Genomic DNA, 27869 nt, shown 5'->3' with positions numbered 1-27869 from the left:
TCACATTAATGTCTTTATTTTTTAATATCTACTTCATACCAATATTCAAGAATTCTTGAAGAAAAGAAATGAATGTCACAGAGTAGCTCACAAAATAAACATTCTCTTGCACCGTTATATTTTACACATTCTTATAATAAACAAAACAAAAATAATTCATCATGTGGTGTACCGTACGAAACGAAGGTAGCTGAAGACGCCAACGTGGAAATCAAAGAAAAGAAACAGCCTAAGACTCACCTCGACTCGAAAAATTAAATTATATACATATAACATCCTCCTGAGATGGCAGAGCTTTGCGCGTGGATACAAACAGACCAGGTTTGGTGGATTAAACTGTACTGGAAGCTGTTGATTGTACATCTGGACCCTGATCAGGGTTTGTTTCCCACGTTTAACACACACTCTTTCTCTATGGCAGCTCTGATAACACTGTCGGATAATAATGATGAACATGAACAGGTCACAGCATTGACTGCTTTGGTGAATCCATCACTTTATATTGCTCTGATATTGTATTTACAGAAACAATCACACACTCACACACACACACAAACGCTCACGAATCACTGACAACAGTTTGTGCAAGTAAAACGGATCATATCTGCACGCTGAGTCACGCAGAGCGGTGCCAAAAACACGTCCCTCTGTCCATAAGTGTGTCTGAACGTCCTACTTCTGTCACATCCGGCGGTTAAAATCCATGTGTCTCTCTGTCTGCTGTGTCTCAGTGTCCGCCGGTGTCCGGTGTGGAGGAGGACACTGGGGTGGCTGGTGTGGATGCTCTGGAGGTGCTGGAGGTTTTCTCCAGGCTGGGACTCGGGATGGCTTTGGCCAGGACGCGTGACATGGATTTGGGCTGCGCCTGGAGCCCCGGGCTGCAGATGAGATGGTGCCGCTCCCAGTCCTTGTGCTGACAGAAGGAACCGCAGTATCGCGCCGCGTTACAGCCGCTGCACGTCTCGCTCGCCTTCCGGCCGCAGTTCCAGCAGCACTGAGAACCAGACAGAGACTGTGAGCGAATCAGAAAATTACAGCTTACAGCATTAGAAACATACAAACAATACACAAATCTTCTAGAAGTATGTTTAATCAGCAGTGTGGCATTAAAGCTGACCTATAAATATATGTGTGTGTATAAATGTCATATGGGTCAATTTTTCGAAATTGAGAGTTATACATCATCTGAAGCTGAATAATAATCTCTCCATTGATGTATGGTTTGTTAGGAGGACAATATTTGTCTGAGATACAACTATTTGAAAATCTGGAATCTGAGGGTGCAAAAAAAATCTAAATACCGAGAAAATCAATGCATAACAATGCATATTACTAATCAAAAATTAAGTTTTGATATATTTACAGTAGGAAATTTACAAAATATCTTCATGGAACATGATCTTAATATCCTAATGATTTTTGGAATAAAAGAAAAATCAATAATTATAACCCATACAATATATTTTTAGATATTGCTACAAATATACCCCAGAGACTTAAGACCGCTTTTGTGCTCCAGGGACACATTTAAGGTGACAGACCTTAAAAGTAAAAACTTATTTATGTAGGTAGTAACTTTTGTTTAGTAGTACCATGGTACTTCATTAAATACCATGGTATACATGCTACTGTTGAATTATTTTTTTTTTTGTTGTTGTAAGAAATTAATTATTTTAGATGCATTAACTTGATCAAAAGTGACAGCTGCCAAGTAACGCGTATAAACACTCACGAAGATGAAGAATATGAATGGTAACTTTTAATAAACAAACTCACAGGCGATAACACACACGCATAAACCATACAGAGATGAGAACGGACGGAGACCAAAGGCAGAACTCAGGGTTTTTAAACACTGGGACTGATGAGATAATTAACATAATCAGGACAACACGGAGAAAACTAGGTCATACATTGGGAAACACGACGGAGCCAAAAACACACCGAAACAGAGCACACATACATTACAACAGAAGACGTTTATAATGTGATGATTTCTTTCTCTAATAAATGCTGTTCTTTTGAACTTTCTGTTCATCTGTGAATCCTGAATAATTAAATGTATCACCGCTTCCACAAAAATATTGTGCAGCACAACTGTTTTCAACATTGATAATAATCAGAAATGTTTCTTGAGCAGCAAATCATCATATTAGAATGATTTCTGAAGATCATGTGACACTGAAGACTGGAGTAATGATGCTGAAAATACAGCTGCATGTCACAGAAATAAATTATAGTTTAACAAATATTCACATAGAAAACAGCTATTTTAATTGCTAATAATATTTCATATTTTTACTGTTATTATAGTACCTTTGATCAAATAAATGAAGCCTTGGTGAACAAAAAAGTCTTAACATAAAAACCCAAACCTTGGTAGTGTGTTATATTTTAATGTGTCTTCTAATAGTGCTATTTGTTATTTGCAAGCACTTTCTGTGCTGTTCAAGCACCCAATGTAGATTTTAAAAGAACCAAATGTTGATTCAGTCAGCCGAATGTTTGCATTATAATGAGCCTCATTTGCATAAAAAGGAAGGCAGAAAAGATGACCCAGTTTAAATATTCATGATGCATTGTTATATCAGTGCATGCAGCATCTGCGGCTGCTGACTGAATGAATGCGTGTTCACCGTGACGCTCACCTCGCTGGAGTCTTCCTGCTCGTTGATGACCTGTATGGCATCTTCGGTGGCTTTCCTCTTGGCCTCGGCGAGGGTTTTCTCCATCTTGGCTCTCTCGGCGGTGATCATCTCGAAGGCTTTCTGCTCGGCCTCGGCGACGGCCTTCTGCACCTCGTCCATCGCCTGGCGCTTCACATCGTTCACCGCTTCCTCTGCAGAATCAAACCACACACGCATCAACACTCTGTGTCAAGCATGCTATGTACTTGCGATAAAACAAGAATCAACATCCAGCAAAGAGCTTTGAGTCTGAAAGTGTGATTAATGAGAAACAAGACTGATGAACAGGTGGTAGGGGAGAAAACAGGTTTCCCAGGGTGCACCTGGGTTGCCGCCCTTACCGGCTTTCCTCCATATCTCATCAGGCACGTAGCCAGAGCCGGCACGCACGGGAAGATCCCTCTGAGAGTCTGCGGGACACAAAACAAATATATTAAGAGTGAATTAGCACCGAAACGCTTTGCAGGAGGGACGGATATGGAGGCACGTGAGCCGCTTGCAGAGTTTTGGGCAGCGTTTGGTCACAGATGGCGGTGAGGAACGCGGCCAGACCTCAGCGCTTGAGACGATATTCTCTCAGCCTGGACCCAAATACACAACACCTGCTCCATCAGCAGGCTCTCTCTCTCTCTCTCTCTCACACACACACACACACACACACACACACACACACACACACACACACACACACACACACACAACTTCATCTGTTTGTTGGGTTTTAAAAGACACTTAAAGCAACGGTTCACCCAAAAATGAAAATTCTGTCATTAAATACCCTCATACTGTTCTAAACCTGTACGAGTTTCTTTCTTCTTCTGAGCACAAAAAAGTCATTTTATGAATGCTGGTGACCAAACAGTTGACGGTCGCCATATTTATTTATTTATTTTTCCATACTATGGAAGTCAGTGGGTGAACTATCTCTTTAATATTCAGTAATATTATCAATTTGACTGCACTGAAACTATCGGATGAGAACAAAACTTGAACTGATTGAGCTGAATGATTAATTTATTGTTAAATTAATTTATTGTTAAATTAATGCTTTATTTTGATTCATTTTCTGTTGTTGAACTCAATTTGCTGTCTTTAACCCTCTGGTATTGTTCATTTGGGAGTCACACTTGACTTTGGAATGTCAAAGACACCTGAAATGTAGCTTTTTTTATTTTCAGTGAAATCAATGTAATATATTTTAGTTTGATAATATTTTTTTCTTTTTTTCTTTTGTATTTTGAGAGAATTTCATGGTACTATTTAATATTCATGCAATGATTGTGATCCATTTTTCCCATTGAAAATAATACAAAAAATTGATTCTAATATTTTTCTGTTACTTTTCAATTATGGCAGTATTTCATGAGTAAAAAAGTGGGAGTAAAAAAAAAAAACACATCTGAAATATAGGGGTTTAGCCATTAGATTCCTTTAGAGCTCTGTATAAAAGGCTAGATGTTTTTAGACATAAATACTTTTGTTAAGTTGTGGATTTGGATTTATATAGACATCATCAAAGACAACTTTTTGTAAAGGTTTAGGTTTTTTTTGTTTGAAATGTCGTGTCTGTTGGGGGGGGGGGGTCTGTTTTGCACTCTTAAAATTTTAGTGTCACCCCTTCATTGCTATGCACTTTTTTTTTCCTGCATTGTGAATTATTTGTATATTTCACACACAAAAAATTCTCTGTATTTTCATATTTTTGCGTATTTCACATTCATTTCCAATGATGGTCATTTCTGACCGCCAACAACACAAGTGTGACCATTTTTTTTACGACAACTGAGGTTTTACAAATCAGATCTTTTTTTTTCTTTTTTTTTTTTTTGTGGTCATAAAAGTAATCGAGTCTGTATTGTATAAAGCACTATAGAAATCAAAAGCAAATCAGTTGACCATCACCACTTCTAGAGGGAACTTGTCTTACGCTCTGAAAAGTTGCCTCAAACTCTACAAAATAAGTTTGTGAGTAAAGACGGTAACGGGATTCAAATGAAAGGTCTGCAGCAACAAAGGTCAAAGTTGGAAGATGCTTCTGACCTCCTGAGCGACTCACCTGCGTTGACTCCCTCGGCTGACAGAGGGCTGTGTGTCTTGCTGAACGGGGCGTTCCCTGCGGCCGATCCGTTCTTGCGTCCGTCGTCGTGTGGGTTGGAGCGTCGCCTCCAGTAATTGAGCTCCTCGCGGTCGGACTCCTGACAGCGGCGCAGAACGCTCACCGAACGCCGCGTCTTCTCCACCATGTCCACGATACAGTTCAGCACCTACAACCAGAGACACGACAGAAACACTTAGAATTCACAATAACTTACATATTCACACATTACATACTTTAATAAAGCGGATAGTTCCGGTCCTTGATTCTGATTGGCTGAGCCGCGTCCGAAGCTGTTGTAACTCTTCAAACATACACCTGTGTTTACGTTTGTGTTGCAACCACCACTGTTTCTGAGGAACTACATTGTTTGGTGGAAGAATACTGTTTTTATTAATATCATTACACTTTATTTGATCTGTTTTATTCTGTGAAACCTTAATACGTGTATTGAATAACCGTTTTATAAAAGCAATAAGCCCCGTGAAGCCGTGGTTTACAGTGAATTTATAACAGTTAAGAGGGTTTTTCTAACAACACGCCTTCGCTGTTGTAAATTTACTGTAAACCACGGCTTCTTGGGGCTCATTGCTTTAATTTAGTTACTATAATATTATATACTATTTAATATAATGTTATGTATGAATTAAAAAATATTTGATCTTTCATTTAAAAATATTTAATTAAGCAAGTTAAGCAGACTTTACTAACAATCATGTTTTTTGTCCTATATATTTTTCTTTTTTTATTTATTTATTTCATATGCCATGGTCCTGAATGACTACTTTATTAATTTTCCATTTTAAAATAGCTCTATTTTATGACTATGCATTTTATTTTTGCATTATTTTAAGGACAATTAAACACATTTTTCCTCAGTATATTGTGTGTTGGATTTTCTGCTTTTGAGTTTGTTTCTGATTCTATTCTCAGAACTGAAATAAAATGATTTAAATCAGCGAAAATTTATAGCCATTCTATCATGATACTTCAGTTTAAAAAATATACATGTTTTGCATTAAAGTAATGAGTTTTTTTTTTTTTGCCTTTTTTTGCATTACAGTATTAAGTGTTTCATTGTGTGCTTGATTATAACTAAAATTATTTTAAAATAATTTTAATTGATTGAAATTAAAATAATATGCAAATATTAGTTGGAAAAACTTAAATGTTGCCTTGGTAACCCACTGAAAAATGTTTCAATAGAATTACTAAAACTGAAATACAAATAAATTACAGGTAAATAGACAGTGAAACAAAAACTAATATAAAATGATTAAAAAACGTTATAAAGTGACAAAAACAAAAGTACTAAATTAAAATAAAAACTTAAAATATACAAATAAAACAAAAACAATGGCATAAAAAATAACATAATAGTAAATAAATTAAAATAACACGAAAATATGTATATTTTTTATTTTATTCTTGATTTTCAGGTGAAATACAAGCCAGGTTTTGCAGTCTTACATGATCCAGATGCCTCCATTCTTCAGCCCACTCTCTGTCTGTCAGTCTGTGGTCTACAGGTTCCTCACGGTAGCCTCCGTTACTGCCTGAAAACATCCACAGAACACGTCAGATCCTCAAAACTTGAGAAACAGTCGAGCTTTTCTGCTCATATTGTGTGTTGTACCTGTCAGCCGCGGCCGCTCCTTCAGCTCCCTCAGCTCCAGGATCCGCTGCGGTTCTCTGTACAGGTGCGGTGTGCTGATGTCATCCAGCGCGTAGTGCTGCAGAGGGGGCGGAGTCGGGTGGATGTGGGCGGGGAGCTGCAGCGGGTGGGCGGGGCTGTGTCTGGGGGCGGGGCTTATGGTGCAGATTCGCTTGGCAGGAGGCTCCAGGGAGGCGGGAGGACGCTCGTGGAAACCATTCTCTTTCTTCTGGAGTAAATCATAAAAAAATTATAAGAAACAATTCATATTAACACTTTTGGGCCTGTACAATGACAATACCAGTTTTTTTTTTTTTTTTTTTTTAAACAACTTACAGTAAATACCATTGGACATTTTACCATATAAGACATACAAATAAACTTTATTAAAATATGAAAAATTATTATTTTTTTTTTATTTTACAGTATTGTCATTATCTTAGTATTTATATAAAATTATTTAAATTAGCTTTTAATTTAAGCTTTTAGATTAATTGTAGTTTAATTTTGTAATGTGCTTTTGTCATTTTTATTATTTATTTTAAATAAATATTTACATTTAAATAATAATATTTAATATTATTATTTAAATATTACTATTATTAGGTTTAATGTATTTTTTTATTTCAGTTTTAGTTCATTTTCATATTTTATTCATTTACAGTTATTAATTTTAGTTTTTCAACTCAATTCAATCAGTTGCAAAGACAACATTTTTACTTTTCATTTAGTTCAAGTATTCCACCTGATACTTATATTTTATTTTATTACAGCTTTATTTAAATTAACATAATTTGTAATATTTTTATCAATAATGTTTACTGTAATTTACAACTTTAATGTACTTCTGTCTTCATTTTTTATAATTAGTCAAAAAATGTTGCCACAGTAATATCATGGTATTCTTTTGAAATACTGCAAAACTATGCTGAAATCATGTTATATGTAAGTATAAGTTTACTATAGTGCTGCCATGGTGTTTATTTAAAAGAAAAGCCCAGGGTTTATTTCTCAGGCATCTTTATATGTGACCCTGGAGCACAGAAGCAGTTTTAAGTCTCTGGGGTATATTTGTAGCAATAGCCAAAAATACATTGTATGGGTCAAAATTATAGATTTTTCTTTTATGCCAAAAATTATTAGGATATTAAGTAAAGATCATGTTCCATTAAGATATTTAGTAAATTTCCTACTGTAAATATATCAAAACTTTGTTTTGATTAGTAATATGCATTGCTAAAAACTTCATTTGAACAACTTTAAAGATGATTTTCTCAGTATTTAGATTTTTTTTGCACCCTCAGATTCCAGATTTTCAGATAGTTGTATTTCAGACAAATATTGTCCTCCTGATAAACCATACATCAGTGGAAAGCTATTTATTCAGCTTTGAGATGATGCATAAATCTCAATTTAAGAAAATTGACCCTTATGACTGGTTTTGTGCTCCAGGGTCACATATTATGTGCTCGTACCTGTTAGGACTGTGGCGTTTGCTGCTCTCGTTGGGCTCCAGCAGTAGTTCGGTGGAGTCGGCTGGTGACGGGACGCTGGTGCTGAGCAGGAGGTGTTCGTGTTGGGACAGATACTGCGCTGGAGTCTGTTTGGCGGCTCGAGCGCAGTGCAAAAGCTCCCTCTGCAGTAAGGGCAGGTTCGCCTGCAGGAGAAACACTGTGTTCATCTCACCGCACAACAAACATCAGCTGAATGCCACACTGCCAGTAATCAGACCCACGTTGCAGGCATTTTTCCTGATAAGAGTGAAGATAAAGGTCAAGAGGATTCGTTCCCCGACAGACTCGGAGGAGCCGCGCCGCGCGTGCAAACTCAAAGCAGATCTCGCCCGAGGCGTCTGTTCAGCGTCACTGCACACTCTGCTTGCCATTATAGCGCTTTACACCAACATCTCATCAAAATAGTCAATAAATCTTTCATATGAAAACACTTCAGCCTCGGGAGGATGGAAACGGAGAAGAGAAACAATCGGCAAGATGAAACAAACCAGAGCCAGCAGTTCATTTCTTACATGATGAGCATGTGAGTCTGATTCCTAATGTGAACAAATGAAGAATCATCTGGCAAACATAAGGGGAAAATACTCGCGTATCACGTAACTCAGTAAAACATGCTAATTTTACTTTAGTTAATTTGAATCAGTTCTATAAAATGATTCAGAGAGTCATTGAAGTTGTCACTCAAACATGAAAATGCATGCAGAATTTTATGTATTTCCATTAAATAAAAAGGCACAGATGCTCCTCATATCACTGTGCTTTGAATTAAATCATATCACATATAATAAATGGTTTTGATTTTAGTTGTCATATTTACAGATTATGATGTTTTCACTATAAATGAGCCACTTTAAGTGTTATTTTATTATTATTTATATAATGTATTTTACTATATTTAGAAATAAGCTTGTTTTGTATTTTCACTTTTCATTTTAATTTTATTTCAATGTTTTTCAATGCATTTTTTCTTCATTATTATATATATATATATATATATATATATATATATATATATATATATATATATATATATATATATATATATATATATATATATATATATATATATATATATTATTATTATTATTATTTTTAGGCTTAATTTTATTTTTATAAAAGTTTTAGTATCATTCAAAGTTTTAATTTTTATTTATATCAAGGTATTTAAGTGCTTTTGTTTTACATTTTCATTTTTCATTTAAATTTTAGTTTAAATTTTTCTTTATTATTATTATTTATTTAATGTTACTATTTAGATTCAATTAGATTTTTATTAAAGTTTTAATTCAAGTTATTTTAGCCCTTCATCTTAAATTTATTTCAGTTAATTGTCCAATCAATTTCTGATTATTACTTTGTTTAAAGTTTCGTTTTCCATCTTATATTTATCTTTTTTATTTTAGCTTTAAAATAAGTTTTAGTTGCAGTTAACAATAACAACCCTATTTTTCTCCACATAAATTTAGCAGGAATGAAAAATGAAAAATGAAGAAGTGTTGCGTTTATGGTTTGAACATTTCAATCCACAGTTTTCTTACAGTCAAGTGATTCATGAATTGGTTTGACTGAATCATTGAAAAGAACCACATCAAAAGAATGATTCGTTTGTGAATCAGGCTTCATCACTGAACAATTCATTACTGGTGATAATCAAAACAATTCAGTTTTCACAGAATATATTAAACATGACACCCGAAGAAAACGGTCTGGAAGGCTTTCAAATGTTTTCCAAACACATCTAAACCAGGACAGGAATCTCTGTAGTTGTTATTACTAGTGTGACAAACATTTCTGTACATGATTAACTCGGTCCTCCTCTCACATATGCTGCCTGTCATTCACGATCTTTTATTTTGCGCAGGCAGTTTTTCGGCACGGCTGTGTTAACCGCTGCCGAGCTCCATATGCAGCGCAGCCCCGTAAAAAACCTGCAACGGTTTATAGTCCTGTTTCACACTTCCGACCAACTGGAATTCTCGGAAGTCTTAGTCTGCTCTATAAATTACCAAAGAAAACACGAGACACCTCCACTTTCTCCGTTCAGCATCGCTATCATGCATGGTATCATAAAATCAGTGAATTCACTCAGCTACACATCAGTTTCAGGAATTCACTAATAACGCCAAATCAGCATTCCTGCTTTCATACGGACGATTTTATTGCACTTTATGGTTTTTATGTCCTTTTTTGAGATTGACTGACCTTGACTCAAACGAGTATGGACAGGAGAGTTATTTTAATTAATAATTTTGCTCTCTTTTAGATTTTTTTAATATTTTGAGTATATTTTTTATAAGATTTTCAGTATGTATAATATTGTCAGAGCTTTTTCTTTTAAAATATTACTATTTAGGTTCCATTTCTTTTTAGCTCAGTTCTAGCTTTTATTTATTTCCAGTTAGTAATTCAATGCAAATACTAGTTTTTCACTCAATTACTGAGTTTTAGATTAAGTTTAACATTTAGTGTTTCCATCTCATATTTATAATTAATTTTAGCTAATTTTCTACCCCAATTGTAAGTCGCTTTGGATAAAAGCATCTGCAAAATGACTAAATGTAAATGTAGTTCAGCTTTATTTCAATTCAACAAAAATGTTTTAATAGTTTAAGTTAAAATCATCTAATTCAAGCAGCTTTACATCAGTTTCATCCTAAATATCTTTTCAGCTATATATATATATATATATTTATATTTTTTTCATATATTTTCAATAGTTATACCTTTTTTATATTTAATTTTTTATTTTAATATTTCAATATTTGATTTTTTTCTTTTTATGTTCAATTTATGTTAAGTTCAGTTCTAGCTTTTTTTATTAAAAAAAAATTATAAATATTTAAATTTTTAATATTTCACTTTTTCCCCCATTTACTATTTTATCCCAATTTTCAATTTTTTTTTATTTTAATTTTATTTTAGTTTAGCTTGTTTCAATTTAACAAAAATGTTTTAACAGTTTTTGTTTTTATTAACCTTAATAACCCTGGTTAACAACAGTAAGAAGGGCGAATTGCTCTTTTTTAGCTCAACTATTGCTTTATTGGCCTTTACCTTCAGGAAGGGAATGACGAAGGGCCTCAAGGGGAAGTTTGTAGCTTCTTGCAGTCTGGAGTGAAACTCTTCAATGGTGACGGTGGAGTTCTGTGGGAGAAACACATCGCTTGTTAACTCTGATTCACATGTGAGCAAACGTTGCTGGTGAATGGCGAGTGTGAGAGACGCACCACCAGCGCCAGCACCAGGTTCCGGACGCTCTCTCCGATCTCGGGCGAGATGTCGTTGCCGAACTGCTGCAGTGTTGTGAGGAAGCGCTTGAGTTTGCTCAGCTGTCGCGCGCCGCAGGTGGCTGGAAGCTGCTGGTTGGCCAGAGAGGAGGAAGATGATGATGAGGGTCCGTTGCTGTAGCGCTGAGGCGGCGAGGGAATGGCGTTGAGCATCGGTGGAGAATGATTGATCCCATTAGTCACTGCAGAAACACAGAATGTGGTTAGCAATGATCTGCAAACACATAATTAGTATTATTTATATACAATAATAGTTTTTATTAAAATTTAGAATTTTCTTTTACATTTTATTATATTTTATGTTTCAAGTTTTTATTTTAATTTTAGTTTTCTTATGTGCTTTAGTCTTTTTTTAATATATATATATTCACTATTTATGTTCAATTTCAGTTTGTTTGTTTTTATCTATTTCGTTTTTTTTAGTTTGTTTAATGTTTAGCTTTTTCCATCTCATATTTTATTTTATTTCAGCTTTATTTCAATTTAACAAAAATGTTTTTAATAGTTTATGTTAATACCCCTGTTTTTCACCACATACATTGTCCTGAAGTGTTGTGTTTATGGCTAATAATATATGAAAACTCAGTTTTACCATTTTACTAATCATAAATGAACGACTCTTTGTTTCGGCAAAAACACTCTTTTCACTTTTGCTCTGGTTTTCCTTTGTATTTTGGTGCTGCGGTTCATTGCTCCTGTAAGGTAAATGGCTTTTTTCCTCAAAGTAAGTTGTTTTGCATACAAATGCATGCTAAATGATGAAATGTAAATGCACTACTATGCATTTAAACCACAGTATGCACTTTGCTGGTGAAAGAGTCTATGCCAGTATTAAGACATCTGTGTTTGTGTTCAGCTGCATACTGCGAATTGCATACTACATACTGCTATTTTGACAAATAGATAATTCAGGTATTCAGTGCATAAAGAATACATGTTTGTGTACATATTAACTAAATTGCATTGTTTTTTGTTTTTTCAGTGAAAAATAAATAAATAAGTAGAATCATTAAAAACTCACCATTAGGAGTGGAAATAGCTGATTACTTTTCATTATAAACAACTAGTGCTACAATGTTGTCACATGACTGCATTAAATCCATCTGTAATCACTTTTGGTTTATCAGTCACGCTGGAAATGGAAGGTCAATTCAAGTACACTGCATGCTGCAAATGTTGACAAATGCAATGGCTAATTCGTGTATTCCATGCATACAGAAAATTCCAATCTTGTGCATAGTATGCGTACTGCAGAAACGGTAGTATGTCATCCTATGGGACACACTAGAGCCAGTGTCACGTGCATGTTTGAATGCGGTGTTGTGTGCGGGTCTCACATGCTGTGGTGGAGAAGGCTGCCGGTCGAGGTCCGCTGGGGTTGACGGAGGGTAGAGGGGGCATGATGGAGACGGTTGGTCTGGAATGAGTCTTTCCATCCACTGGGGAACCGGGCATGGCAGGAACGTTCTTCTCTGCACTGTCTGAAAAACCAGAGAGATTGAGCTGGAGACTGACAGATCACTTATTATCTTCCTAATCATGAACGTTTCTGTTTGTTCATATTGAGTTTTCCATTAAAACCCAATAAAGTGCTGCAGATTCTTGGCAGCAGAACATCTCTGATCTCATAAAATCACCATGCAATCATTTCTTAACCACTTTCAGTGTGCATCTGCATCCAAAACATTCCCAGAAGCACCAGTGCAAGCGATGCAAACACAAATGTAGTCATTGTGTCTCATGCATTGATATGCACTTCATGTTTAAAGACGCCTCCAATCCAATTGAGCCCAAACCTTTTAAAGCAGCATGCATTTCCAAGCCCTTGCACCCTAACTAAACCCATCGTCCTTTCTGCTGCACACCAGATGTTTTCTGCCCCGTTTAAGAGCCGTGGCATCCCGACGGCTGAAGTGCAAATGAACCAGGTTTTGTCCTCGGCAGAAAGAAAGGGTGATCATTGAGCTCGCTTAAGAATGGAGAATCGAGCCATTTCACGCTCGCTAACTAGGCTTCACAAAAGCCGTCAAGGGCTAAACGCATACTTTCTGTCTTTGAATAGACCACCAGGCCCAAAAGTCGTAGATCAGAGGCGCTATTGTTCTACAAGATCCGTGAGAGAAGCCATCGGCCTCATTTGGAGTATATCAGACCGCTGGAAATGCTTTTACAAAGACGGCTAATAGACCCACACAGATCGAGTTGTCAAAGGTCATGAAACGCTTCTCACCAGACGACTTTTCACAGACGGACAGCGCTTCTCTGGGTGAAAAGCGTGTTTTGTTTAATGTTTATTCATGGGAAACTAATGCAGTGAATGTGTTTCTCGCTGTATAGTTTTAAAACAGGCCTCTCCGCTTAACAATGAAAAGTAAGGCAGCTTTTAATTGGATTGTTATAGCGCTTCATTTCTACGTTTCGTTCCAGTCGTGATTAACAGACGAGTTCGCCACAGAGCAGAAATTATTGTGATTTGAAATATGACATTTTGCAAGTTATAGTTAATATGCTGCTATTTATTTGTTTATATAATGTGATTATATCTCTATTTGTCTTTTTTTTGTTGTTGTGAGCAAGGGTTGTTATAGTTAATTATAACTGAAACCATAAAAAAATCATTACTTAAAATAACATAACCTTTTAAAAATTAAACTTATTTTATTTCAGCTAGTTGCCAAGGCAACATTTCTCATTTTCCTTTAGTTTAACTTGAAGTACTAAAAAAATTTATCCAAAACTAATAAAAAACTATAGACACATTTATATATAAAAAAAAGTAAAAACACAAAACAAAATTACTAAAACTTTAACCAAAATGAAAGTGAAAACATCTAAAAAATTAAATCTAATTCAAAAAATATTAACAAAAATTATGATAGTATATCAATGATAATAAAATGACACTGCAGTGCACTGCATTAAATAAAATAAATCACAAAAACATAATTAAATAAGACAAATCATGTTTCTATGGAGGACAAATCCTGCAGTCTAATATATAAAAAATATAATATATAAAAACAAACAAACAAACAAATAGGAACATATTTATTTTCCTCTCATTACATTTATTTATTTATTACATATTTCTGCAAGTTTGGTCCCCCATATATTTCAAATCATTGTTTGAAGGACAAATCAAATGCTGAAGGACCAATATATTTCATGGTTTGCAATGAATCTCATTCTCATGTGTTTTATTGAGAGTCTCCAACAAAACCATCGTCTTAACTCAGTAATCGAATGCGGCGCAGTCACAGGTGCGACACACATTTGCACACACGTAGACACAGATCTTGTGGTTTGCGAGCGCACCTGAGCCCCGCTCCGGGTCCTTCAGGCTGCCCCTCTTAATGCCTGACTGAAAAATCACATGCCAGCTTTTTTTCCTTTGCATGTACACCTGGTTCCTTCCTAGGAGGCAGGAAGTAGAACGCGGGAAGGACTGGGAGAAACAGGAAGCCCAGCCATTTGGGTTTGTGCCACACCATAGGATGTACACAAACCCTCCCGTATCCACCGTCTGTTAGCAGAGATTAGCATCACACCTGCGGAGAACTACAGCTCAACCAACACTAGCGACTTAACACAAGACACAGTTCTGCCAGTCAAGCTACATTTTGGTAATATGATAAAAGTTTATGACTCAAATTGGAATCATGTTTATTATAAAATATTACAAATTAATATATATTGGCTAGACGGGTCATTTTGAGATTATGAATAAAGTTATAATTTTTAAATCAAGCAGGTTTGTTTATAATTAACAAATTTAATTTTCAAGTTTTTTTTTTTTTTTTTTTTTTTTTTTTTTTGTGTGTAAATGTTGTGAAAAATAACCATTCATATCACTTGAGCAATTGTGCATGCATATTATTAAATTGCATTGAATTTAAATAATATAAATTGCATAAACTGTCATTATAATGGCTGTCCCTCTCTCAAAAGCCATAGTAATATTTATGCATCAGTATTATTTTCTAATTATTGATTTACTATTATACTTCTTATTATTTGTATTTTTTACTTTCAGTTTAATTTGTTACATTTTTTTTTAAATTTTGTTATGTGCTTTTGTCATTTTCATTAAAACGATTTATTAAATATTACTATTTATGTTTAATTTATTTTTACATTTATTCTTTATTTAGTGCTTAACTTCAACTTAATTCATTTAGTTGCCCAGGAAACAGTCCATATTTTCGTTTAAAATAAGTTTTTTCATCTAATATTTATATTTTATTTTATTTCAGCTTTATTTCAATGAACAAACCTTTTAAAAATTTTATTTATTTGTTTATTTTTAGATAATAACCCTGCATATTATGCATATTTTATGCATTTATATTGATGCACAGTTGAAATGAATAAACAAAGACTTATAAAAATCAAGTGTATTCAAACTGCAGATACTTCCAGCTCTTAAATGTGTCCTCTTTTTTGGTTTGAGGGACACAAGGCAGGTGTGGAGTCTTTGGTTATCAGTCACTGAACTGCTCGAGATCTACGAGGCAGAAGCATCCTTGCCTTCCACCTGAGACACACACACACACACACACACACACACACACACACACACACACCTCCTCGTGCACAGCTGCAGATCGGATCCCTGCGGGAGAGCACACAGGTCTGTTAGCAGCAGCACAGCTCCAGGATATCTGTGCGGATCAATATTGATCTGCTAACAGCAAACGCTCAGCTTCCTCTGACTGCCACCTGTTACACACCGTCTCGTAAAGCTCCAATAAAGAGGGAAAATTCCTTACTGCTATTATTAAACATCACTGTCAATATTAGCTGGTCATCTGACACATCTCATGATGTCGAGAAACCTTAATCTGCATGCTATATAACATATTTAATCATGGCTTCACCACAGAGAAATTAATAACTATTATATATATCTGTTTATGCATAATATATTATGCATCAAAGCATATTACTGTTTTAATTATGTGCTTATGCATATTTATGAAATTTTGAAATTAATACATAAAAGTCACAAAGATCATTCTGCAAAACAATTGAAATAAGTTATTTTTTCACCTTTTTTTTATTATTATGACATTTGCCAAGCATAAACTATAAACATTTACTATGCAGCTCTCTCTATTTATGCATCAATATTATTTTCTAATTATTGATTTACTATTATACTTTTTATTATTTGTATTTTTTACTTAAATTTTAAATTTTCAATTTTCATTTAAATTAATATAGCTTCTTAATACATTTTTATTAATACTATTTTTTAAATATTACTATTTATGTTTAATTTATTTTTACATTTAATCTTTATTTAGTGCTTAATTCATTTAGTTGCCCAGGAAACAGTCCATATTTTCATTTAAAATAAGTTTTTCATTTAATATTTTATTTTATTTCAGCTTTATTTCAATGAACAAACCTTTTAAAAATTTTATTTTTTTTTATTTATTTTTTTAGATAATAACCCTGCATATTATGCATATTTTATGCATTTATATTGATGCACAGCTGAACACTCCTTTTAATTCTACTTTCTTGCATTCAAATTCAAATGTTTGCCACTTCGGTTCAAATTTAATTCAGATTCAGGAATTGATTTGAAATTTAAAAGGCATTTTTAATTTTAAATATTTTTTTTTCTCTGAATTTTGAGTTTAAATCTCACAATTCAGACTTTTTTTTTTTTTTTTTTTTTTCTCAAAACAGGTTTGATTCTGAACCTACAATGAAACATCAAGTAATGCAACTCAACCTTTAGTAACAAATGGTTCTTTATAACATTTCTGGCAAGACGAGGGATATGCATACAACACTGATTTCTCCTAAAGCATATGAAAACATAAACTGTGTTGATTTGGTTGTGAATACATGTGCTGACTCTGAGAATATAACCAAACCCATCTGAAAGAGCTTTACTCCCCCAAAACATTAAACATTGAGGCACAAAGAGGTGATTTAAAAGCCCTGCCTGTCTTTGTTTAAAATGATCTATGAATTTCCATTAAAAGCGCTTCAATGCGGCCAAACCGAGTGTTTAGAAATCATTTAAAGAGTGCGGGACAAAAGCCTCCAGCCACACATCAGCAAAACCAACCCACACAGAGCTGCTTCCAGCCACGGACACAAAGGGTTAAGCTATCGGATCATTATTATGTGTGTGTGTGTGTGTGAGAGAGAGAGAAAGAGCTGGGACGGATGTTTCTGTTTCCCTCCCCCTCCGTCTCCTTCTGTTCCTCCACCATATGGAGCTGATGGGGGTGTGAAGGACAGCTGGAGTCTCCAACAGTCACCTGTGTCCAGATCCCTCCGCAGAAGCACACTTCCTCAAACGTTTCTCTTAGACATTACATGGAGACTTTCTGCTCCTCAGGAAGAAGAACCAGCTAATCTCAAGAGTCTGCATCTATGGAAGCTCCTTTTGCCACCAATACAAATATTAGAAAGATGACTGCAAATTTTTATCTCACAATTCAAACTTTGTTCTTGCAATTGCAAGAGTTTATATCTCTCAATTCAGATTAATATTTTTTTTTTTTTCAGTTTATTATCTCACGATTCAGGCGTTTTTTTTTTTTTTATAGAATTACAAGTTAATATCCCTCAATTCAGACTTTTTTCTCTGAATTGCAACTTTAAATCACGCAATTCTGAACTTTTTCTCAAAATTGTAATTTATAGCCCACAATTTGGACTTGTTTTTCTTCTAGGAATTGCAAGTTTATATCTCACAATTTGGACCTTTTTTTCTAAGAATTCTGAGTTTATATCACAATTCAGATGTTTTCTTGTTTGTTTGTTTTTTTGTAAGTTTATATCTCACAATTCAGATTTTGTTTTTTATAATTTGTAAGTTTATATCACAATTCAGATGTTTTTTTGTTTGTTTGTTTGTTTGTTTTTTTGTAAGTTTATATCTCACAATTCATGTTTTTTTTTTAAATTGTAAGTTTATATCACAATTCAGATGTTTTTTGTTTGTTTGTTTGTTTGTTTGTTTTTTGTAAGTTTATATCTCACAATTCAGATGTTTTTTTTTAATTTGTAAGTTTACATCACAATTCAGATGTTTTTTCTTTGTTTGTTTGTTTTTATTTGTAAGTTTAAATCTCACAATTTGGACCTTTTTTTCTAAGAATTCTGAGTTTATATCACAATTCAGAATTGCAAGTTTCCATCTCACAATTCGTACATTTTCATAGAATTACAAATTTATATCTCACAATTCTGACTTTTCTCTTACATAGGCACGTTTATATCTCACATCATTAACATTCTGAGTTTAAATCTCACAATTTTTGTGAGAAAAAATTGCGAACTTGCAATTGTACGAAAAAAAGTGTAAACTGTAACCTGTTCTGATGCATCGCGAACAGCAAAAATAATGCCAAATGCAAACAACAAAATGCATGTAGAAAAAGATCTCAATGACGTCTCAAACTTGGATTGGCCTATAAAATACCTGCACTCAAAACTGATCTCAGCTGCTCTTATGAGCTGCATTCATTTTATAGCTCTATAATCCAACTATTGTCTCATTTATAGAATTCCAGTTGAAGAAACATAACCGTTATAACTCTCTTGAGCTCTGAAAGAGCAATAAAAAGTTCCTGCGGGGAGGGAAAGAGGAAAATAGGAGTTTGACAAGAGAAGAGCGAGGAGGGAGGGAGAGTTAAAGAAAGGAAGGCAAAACAAAAGCTGCACCTGGTGCCTATCAGTCCACACACACACACACACACACACACACACACACACACATCTGCTGCGTTCGCCTCAGCAACAGGTCCAAGCCTCATGCATGCTGACGTCTGAGCGAATGCACATGTTCAGTGAAATCATCAGCTGACCCTGAGCTCATCAGTGCCAGACACTTCAACTATATCTAGAGTCTGGGCCTCGATTCACTGACCGGTGATTCAACTCTCTCAACTGCATTCACTGGAAATTGATTTATTGCTGCTTTTAGAGGTTTAGTGAAAAAAAAATATTTATAACGTTAAAGTACGTTTTACAAGGAAATTCTACTTCAAAATTTCACATTTAATTCAGTGCTATTTGTAATTTTTTGCAATTATTTGTGAAATTTACTAGCAATTTCAGAGTAAAACTGTTCAAACAAACTATTTTTTTTTCAGTGTATTTTAACAGAATGAGCTTAAAGTCAAAGCTATTGATTAGCACTTGAAGATGAATGATTGGGTTGTAAAGGCACATTTGAGATTTACTTAACTGGTATTTAAAATTACTAAATACCATCAAAGTGCCGTGATATTACCATCAGTGAACCAGAAGGTACAGTATCTGGAAAATGAACATGATTCTAGAAAGAGATTCTAATGATTCAGACCTCGCTTGAGTAGTTTCCATATTACAGTGACAAAACCTTAACAATAAAGTATAAAAGATTTACAAAAAATACCATAGAAAATTGCTTCAAATATGATGTTTCCAGAGAATATATGTCAAAAATAGATGTATTTTGACTGCTCTTGGCAGATATTTTGTTTGTATTCAGTATGAATCTCACTTCATTTATTTATTTCACTTCTTCATCACTGCAGCCTGTTTCAATTACGTCCGACCGCATTTTCAGCTTGTTTTTGTTTGAGAAGGACTTCACACATTCACACACACTTAGATGCACATTTGCATGATTAAGTGAAAGTTACTGACATCCTGATTGCAGTAATATGCACTAACAGGAAACTGCTTGTGTGTGTCATGACTAAAGTCGCTGTCCTTCATCTCATCGGAAGCATCTGCTCGTTGAATCGCTGCCCTCCTGACCTCTGTGGCACTAATTGATTGGCCGGCTGATCAATCACTCACTCAGTGGCTGCTCTGATTGGCTCCTTCCGCTTGGTTTTAGAAACACAGAGATCAAGCTGTGGACCTCGATAAGAGCCTGTTGAAATGTTAATGTCAGTGTTTCTCTGGCACACACACATCTGGTCTGATATAAGCAGGGTCTTCAGGTGCGTTTCTAGCCAAAACTATCCCTGGACCAGCTGCATCACAACTCATGCCTGATGACAGAGAAAGATACTCCAGTCCAGATGGACAGCATGCTGTCTGGACCAAATCTGGACAATATATTTGTCACTTATGGGCACTAATATGTGAGTTAAGTAGCATTTAAATATCATGTGAAACCAAACAGAACCATGGTATATATCAAAGTACTACCAGCTGATACTTGTCAGTGTTGGTATCAATAACTAAAACTATTTAAAAAATGTTTTGGTAATAAAATAAAGAAAAATATAAATAATAATAATAATAAAATTAAAAATGTGCCCTGCAACTAACTGAAAATTCTGAAGTTGAAGAACTAGAATGAATAGAAACTTAAACTAAAATAAAAAGTATTAAAAAATTAAAAAAATAAATAAATATGGCAAAAGCACATAACAAAATGATTAAAAAATTAAACAAAAATAATTTTATTTAATAAAATTAAATAAAAAAATAAATACATAAAAAATAAAAAATAAAGTTCAAAAAAATTATTAAATACTAATAATAATGACAAAAGCACAACAACATTCTAAACCCTAAATTAAAAATAAAAACTGAAATAAAAATAAACTTCAGTCGAAATATTAAAAAAGTAATGAAAATGGCAAAAGCACAAAACTGCTAAAACAACTGAAATAAAATTAAATATAATAATTCTGATAAAATGCTAATAAAAATAGGAAAAAAAATAATGTAACAAAATTACTAAAAGTAAAACTAAACACAAATATTTTTAATATAAATCATAAAAACGACAAAAGCACATAATAAAATTACTAAAACGTAAAAGTAAAAATAAGGTTAAACAGAAATATTTAAAAAAACCAATAAATATGAAAAGGCACACAAATATGACTAAAACTTAAACTAAAAATAAAATAAAATTGAAATATAAAAATAACTAATAAAAATGACAAAAGCACATAACGAAATGACTAAAACTAGAATTAAAATGAAAACATTAAAAATAAATACCATAATAGTATACAAATTATATATATATATATATATATATTAGTTTCTTAAGAAAGGTTTGAAACAAAATTCTAACAATTATGTTCAATAATAGTACTATGCTTTTAAAAAAAAAATAATTTACAATGGTATTCTTTTAGGAGTATGAGGTAAAATCCTTGATGCACTAATCATTCAGTACCACAGTAAATATCAAAAGTACCATGCTTTTGATACCATCATGACTCTCACACACACAGCAAGCATTGTGTCAAGCTCTGTTAGATCTTCTCTAATTATGGGGCCCTTAAAGACTAAACGTCTCTAGCTAGACTCCTCCAGGGCTCCTGAGGGCCTCCACAGAGTGCTGTTCGGGGTCACTGAGCACAAGCCGCCCAGCGCTACATCTTCACTAGGGCTACTAGTGACTCTTGTGATGTCCAGCAGACCTTCAGACCACACAGCAGGTCAAAGTGGGAGTGAAGAGGGACAATGGCCGCACACACACCGCTCCATCAGACGCAACAGACAAACGGTTGTTTTAAGGCTAATCGGCCGGATCAGCCGCTGTCTTGATGACAAGACGACAGTTAGTGTTGCTTCAGCAGAGCTAATGTGGAACTTCCTGCTTCAGCGTGACTCAACAGCTGCTCTATAGATGTGTGTGTGTGTGTGTGTGTGTGTGTGTGTGTGTGTGTGTGTGTGTGTGTGTGTGTGTGTGTGTGTGTGTGTGTGTGTGTGTGATGTATTCATATGCAACGGTACTTGTTTGTATGTTTTTGTAGGTGAATTATTAAGAACCATCATATATAAAAATATATAGTACTTTTAATCAGCAAGGATGCATTAAAGTGACATTAAAGACATTTAAAATGTTACACAAGATTTCTATTTCTAATAAATGCTGTTCTTTTGATCTTTCTATTCATCAAAGAATCTTGAAAATAAAAATGTATCATGGTTTCCACAAAAATGTGAAAAATGACAATAAAGACTGGAGTAATGATGCTGAAAATTCAGAACTGCATCACAAGAATAAATTACAATTTAAAATATATTACAATACAAAAGAGTTATTTTCAATTGTAATAATATTTAGCTATTTTTTATGTATTTTTGATCAAATAATTGCAGCCTTGGTGAGCAGAAGACACTTTCAAAACTTTTAAAAACATTGCATAATCTTACCGACCAAGTGTTTCAAAGTTTTGGGTCAGTGAGTAGAAATTAATACTTTTATTCAGCAAGGATGCATTAAATTGATCAAAAGTGACAGTAAAGACATTTATAATGTAAAAAAAAAAAAGATTTATATATTTTTTTAATTAAATGCTGTTTTTTTTTTCAGGATACTTCTGAAATCCTGACACTGAAGACTAGAGTAATAATCTTGAAAATTCAGCATTGCATCAACAGGAAAAAAATTATATTTTAAATTATATTAGCATAGAACACAGTTATTTTTAATTAAAATAATATTTCACAATTTTTGATGTATTTCTGATTAAATAAATGCACCCTTGGTGAAGAGAAGAGACCTCTTTCTAAAACATTACACAACCCTTAATCTTTTGAATAGTGGTTTATAAAAAATACTATGATACTATGATCTCCTACCATCACTTTGTAAATGTCTAAAGCAAAAAAAAATTAAAAAAAAATAAAAGAATAAACACTAGAAACAGTGCTAAAATGTGCTTTATACTTAAATACGGAGGACTAGTAGACGCTAGTTGGATTCCAGTCCAAAGCTCTGAGATTGAAACGCTGAAAAGCAGGCAGCATGTCAACAGGGAAAAAAGAAACACAAACACACACACACACACACACACACACACACGCTGTGCTGTCAGTATGACGCTGTGCAGTCTTTCTCTGCTGTGTGTCTGTCAGAACGCAGCTGTAGATTGTGTTAAGGTGACACACAGCAGACCTGCAGAAACACACAGCGCTCAGAGACAGACGTCAGTAATGAAATGCAGCGAGACAGTCTCTTCATATCTCGAATCTTTCTCTTGGACTGCAGTGTGATTGAGCTAAACCTGGGCCCAGATCTGCTAAAATCTGCCATGAAAAGCCTGAGATCTAGATATGAACTCAGACCTGATCTGAGCTTCTCCAGATTCATCTTATATTCTCACTATATGACAGCAAGCTCAACGAGGAACAATAGATCTAATCGTTAACCTTCTCATTCCTAATTATTTCATCGACTGGTCTGAGAAAACGAATGCCACACAGTCTTTCCTGCATGACAGTTAAAGGAGAGCTGAAGCAGGTTCTCTCTCCTCCAGCTGGCATCTCATCACAGATCATCACACCTCGAGCTCCTGCCACGTGGAAACGCTTCAAACAGCGAGACCCGCTTGAGTTTTCCAGTTATTCACAATCAAGTATTTTTTTTTATAGAGATTACACTCTCAAGGAGCAGTTTCCAGCTGATGAAATATCTCAGAGAGGAGCAGAAAAACTTTCCATGATGTTATTCATTTCCATGACTGACCTTCTTCAGCCTCCCAAATCACTATTTCATAATTCCCTGATTATTCCAGCTTTTCCATGACCATAAAGGTATGAATCACTTCTATTATACAAACATAAAAACAGCATACCAAATGCTATTATGTGACTCTGCATTAGATATAACCTCATTCATATGATTAATAATAATTTTTTGTTAACAATGTTTTAATGAGTTTTCAATTCAACAAAAAGAAAAACTGAATAAAACTGTTTATTAATATTATATTACATTATATTCTAATATTATACAGATGCATTATATAATTATATATAATTAATTCATATATTCATATTTTATATATATATATATATATATATATATATATATGAATAATTATATTAATTATATTTAGATATTATATTAATAAATAATTATATATTAATTAATATATATATATATAATTTAGGTGCACTAAACAGTTTAACCAGTTCTGTATAGACATGAAAATACTGAATAATTTTCATAATGTACTATTTTGTAATGGAAGTACCATACTGAAGTGTATATCTGACATATATGACAGCACAGAAAATAAAATATCATGGTATTTAGAAAGCTCTTCAAGATACTTCCAGGAATACTATGGTAATTCTTTTAAAAAATGGCTTTCAGAGGTTTGTAACACCAAGACCCTTTAATCCACGCATAAAAGTACCATGGTAATACTATATTGTACAAACACAAACACCTTATATCTACAGCCCTGGAATACAGTACAGAGATGCAAACATAAAATAGCAAAAGCCAGTGGAACGGAAACAAACAACTAAAGGCATGAAAACACAGAGAGATGAAGCTCACCTCCTCTCTATGATAGTCCGCTCTGCTCGTGTCTTATTCCAAACAATGTAAATCACTCTGCTTTAGTGGCTTGCTCTCTCTTCATATGTGAGGCATGTGTCAGAAACTCTCTCACATATGTGAGCGCTGCAGACCGAGTCCTTCCCACCGCCAGCAAGGCACAGATGGACTCCAGATGGGTTACGGGATTTAGAACATCTTCCACGCCTCCTTCACTCTCTCTCTCTCTCTCTCTCTCTCTCTCTCTCTCTCTCTCTGCTGATGTCACAGCCTAGGCCACACCCACTGCATGGCTTCTGGCCAATCAGCCACTGCTCTGTTCAATACATTAAACTAGAGGAGACTCATTAACATAACTAACTGCCCTGGCACTTAAAGGCTAAACAAAATACATGCCAATCGCAGAAAGGGGAAGTTACCCATAACACCTCATGCTGTGTGTGCCGTTATTATAGGCTGAACTATTCAACTTCTTGCACATCCAAAAAAGTACAATTTTATTGCACAGAGTTGCTCTTAGGAGACCTAACTGATGTTTCAAGTAACCAGATGTTTCTTGTAAAAACACTGAGGAGAAATAACATAGACACAAAATCTCAATTGTTTGACGAACAACAAACAGTGCTAGAATTATTATTAAAGCTAGTTGTATTAGACAATATATATTCACAATAGTGTTGAGAAACTGCTTTAGGGTTTATAAATATGTCAGCTATTTCAGTACATCAAGAACAAAATAAAAAATGAGAAATGGTCATTTTTGGCAACTAGCTGAAATAAAAAGTTTTTTGTTTAGTTTTTTTTTTTAAAATATAATTACAACCGTCACGCCCAATTGTTACATTTTTATAATAACATCAATAATAATAATATGTGTGTGTGTGTGTGTGTGTGTGTGTGTGTGTGATAAATAAATAAATATTATTTATATATATATATAATATATATATATATATATATATATTATATATATTATATATATATATATATATTGTTTGCTGGGACTGAAATTGTGCTTTCTCCACACAAATGAAAAAACATGGAAAATTATTCCAAACTTTATTAATAAACACTTCATGTGCATGAAAGATCATTTTCTTTTCAACTGGGGTGAGGGAGGCAAATTTGAACAAAATCTGACTTGTAATAAGAAACATTATCTACAATATGGTGTCATGTGGCAGATATCTTCCTCTCCATCTACCTCTAGACAAATAAACAGAGCCCTGACTAGCAGCCAATCTCTCGTCCCGTCCAAACAGAGAGTCAAAAATGCATGACCTCACACTCAGAGATTTCTCAAGCCTTTGGCATCACAGAGAGAGAACGAAACCCGATACGAGCAGAAATAACACAAATTCATCAAGTTTAGTGAAAGAGCAATATATAATCCAGCCTGATTAATCAGTCAATACTGGAGATTATCAGAACTCATCATTCAGCCTAGCGTCAGCCATTTTTGGTGAATTTTGATATTTGTAATGAAAATATGAGTTAATATTGTGTAAAAATAAATAATGGTAATAATAATAATAAAATATAAAAATTATATATATTATACAAAATTGTATATATTTAAATAGAAATAATATTATCATGTTTTATAAATATTTTAATTTTTTAATATCATATATAATAAGATCAGAGCCCATCTAATATGCGATCAAAAATTGCATGAATGGAGGGAGTAAAAATCAAGAGTCATGTAAAACCTGTGGCTTGTGTGCAAACAGTGCTCTGTGCTCTTGAGGGAGCGTGTTTGGCCTGCTATTCAAGTTAATGAGTGTTAACACCAGCTCCCTTCATTTGCATGTAAATGTGCATCTATAAAGCTCGGCTTAAACAAAACAATGACTTTCTGCTCTGAAATGCATCTGAAAGGAGTGTGTGGCCATTACACCACATATGGAGACAATGGAGGACGCCACAGAAAGTCTGTTTTAAATGGAAAACCCTGGGACTAGCTCAGTTCTAAAATTTGTTGCCTACCTTGCGAGTATTTTAAGGCCACAAAACAACACAAAAGCATATGCTGCCTTCTAAAACGCCTTCTTTTAGCCAAATTCTAAAGCTGTATTACATTATACTTCAAGGATAAGCCAATCCCAGAAAAAAAGCAAGGGAATCGCAAATTATAAATATATTCCCAGCTAACAGGGAATGTTCTCAGAACTTTAGCTAATGTTCTGGCAAGGTTCTCTCATCATCCTGATTAAACATTCTTCCAGGAACGTTAATAGAACACTCATTGAAAGTTATCTGGTCTTATAATGTTCTCAAAACGTCAGCACAAAAACATTATTTACACATTGTTTATGGAATGTTTTTCTGAAACATTTTAGTTGGACGTTCATCTAACGTTTTTTAAATGTTACTATTTGTTTCAGAGAACCATCAAAAGTAACATTCGCATAATGTTTGCAAAATGATACAATCAATGGAATGTTCATTTAACGTTTTTGGAACATTTCCACACTGGACATTTTGTAACGTTCGAGAACATTCAGAAATAACGTTTAATGGGAACTTTAGGAAAACATTCGTAGAACCAATTTTGTTAGCTAGGTTTACACAAAGCAGCTCTAATTAAAAATCGACCCCAATATTTGTGTGCACTGTGAGTTTTTAAGTGTTTTGTGTTAAAGTGCTAAACTAATCAGAAAATGTCAACATATTTGACACCGAAGCTGCCTGATTGATGAGCTTCATCGCTTTATTTTGGGTGAATATCGTCCTTTAAACACATGATAAAGAGCACAGGAGCCTGTTTCTATCTGAATCGTTACAATCACTTCACGTCCATCTGCAAGACGTTTCCTCCATCTGTGGACGTAACGCAGCAGGGCAACAGATGTGAACACACTCGACCTGAACTCACACACACACACTGGGCAGACTGCTGTTCCAAATCCACATCCAATCTCCTCCACAGCAAAATCTCTTTCCAAGCACTTCTCTGCGTCCGTCAGTCTCTCTCTCTGTGTTTGTAGTGGCATTCCTGCTCGGCTCTCGGCTCCAGTGTGTCTGGCCCCGCTGCACGCCTGGGAGCCATTAGTTTAAGTAAAGCCTGACACACACACTCACACACTCGACTCCTCTTACAAGACATACAGACTGAGTGTGTTTGTATGTAAGTGAGAAGACGTGTGTGAAAGAGGTGTGTGTGTGTGTGTGTGTGTGTGTGTGTGTGTGTGTGTGTGTGTGTGTGTGTGTGTGTGTGTTTACTTAGCTATAGTTTGGGGACCAAATTGTCCCCAGAAGTGAGCTAAATCTGACTAAACCTCCCTTTGGGGTCATCCAGGAAAGTCCTCAAATGAAAAAAACGTGTGTGTGTGTGTGTGTGTGTG

General features: G+C 34.4%; 1 protein-coding gene across 1 annotated transcript; it reads right to left on the bottom strand.

Annotated features, from left to right (window-relative positions):
* On the bottom strand, positions 1–27578 carry LOC109061086 (CBFA2/RUNX1 partner transcriptional co-repressor 2). Its single transcript, XM_042759071.1, has 11 exons — positions 27401–27578; positions 12575–12718; positions 11178–11419; positions 11005–11094; positions 7884–8093; positions 6419–6662; positions 6253–6338; positions 4744–4951; positions 3029–3097; positions 2649–2839; positions 1–994 (listed from the first exon to the last, which is right to left on the bottom strand). Exons 1-11 carry the CDS (start codon positions 27516–27518, stop codon positions 728–730), a joined length of 1869 nt encoding a protein of 622 aa, XP_042615005.1. The 5' UTR covers positions 27519–27578; the 3' UTR covers positions 1–727.
* Positions 27579–27869: the final 291 nt, after the last annotated feature.

The sequence above is a fragment of the Cyprinus carpio genome, chromosome A6 (genome assembly GCF_018340385.1).
Source record: "Cyprinus carpio isolate SPL01 chromosome A6, ASM1834038v1, whole genome shotgun sequence".
In the NCBI taxonomy this organism is placed as follows: Eukaryota; Metazoa; Chordata; class Actinopteri; order Cypriniformes; family Cyprinidae; genus Cyprinus; species Cyprinus carpio.
The sequence above is the reverse complement of the archived record's forward strand: the minus strand, read 5'-3'. Positions and strand labels throughout refer to the sequence as shown.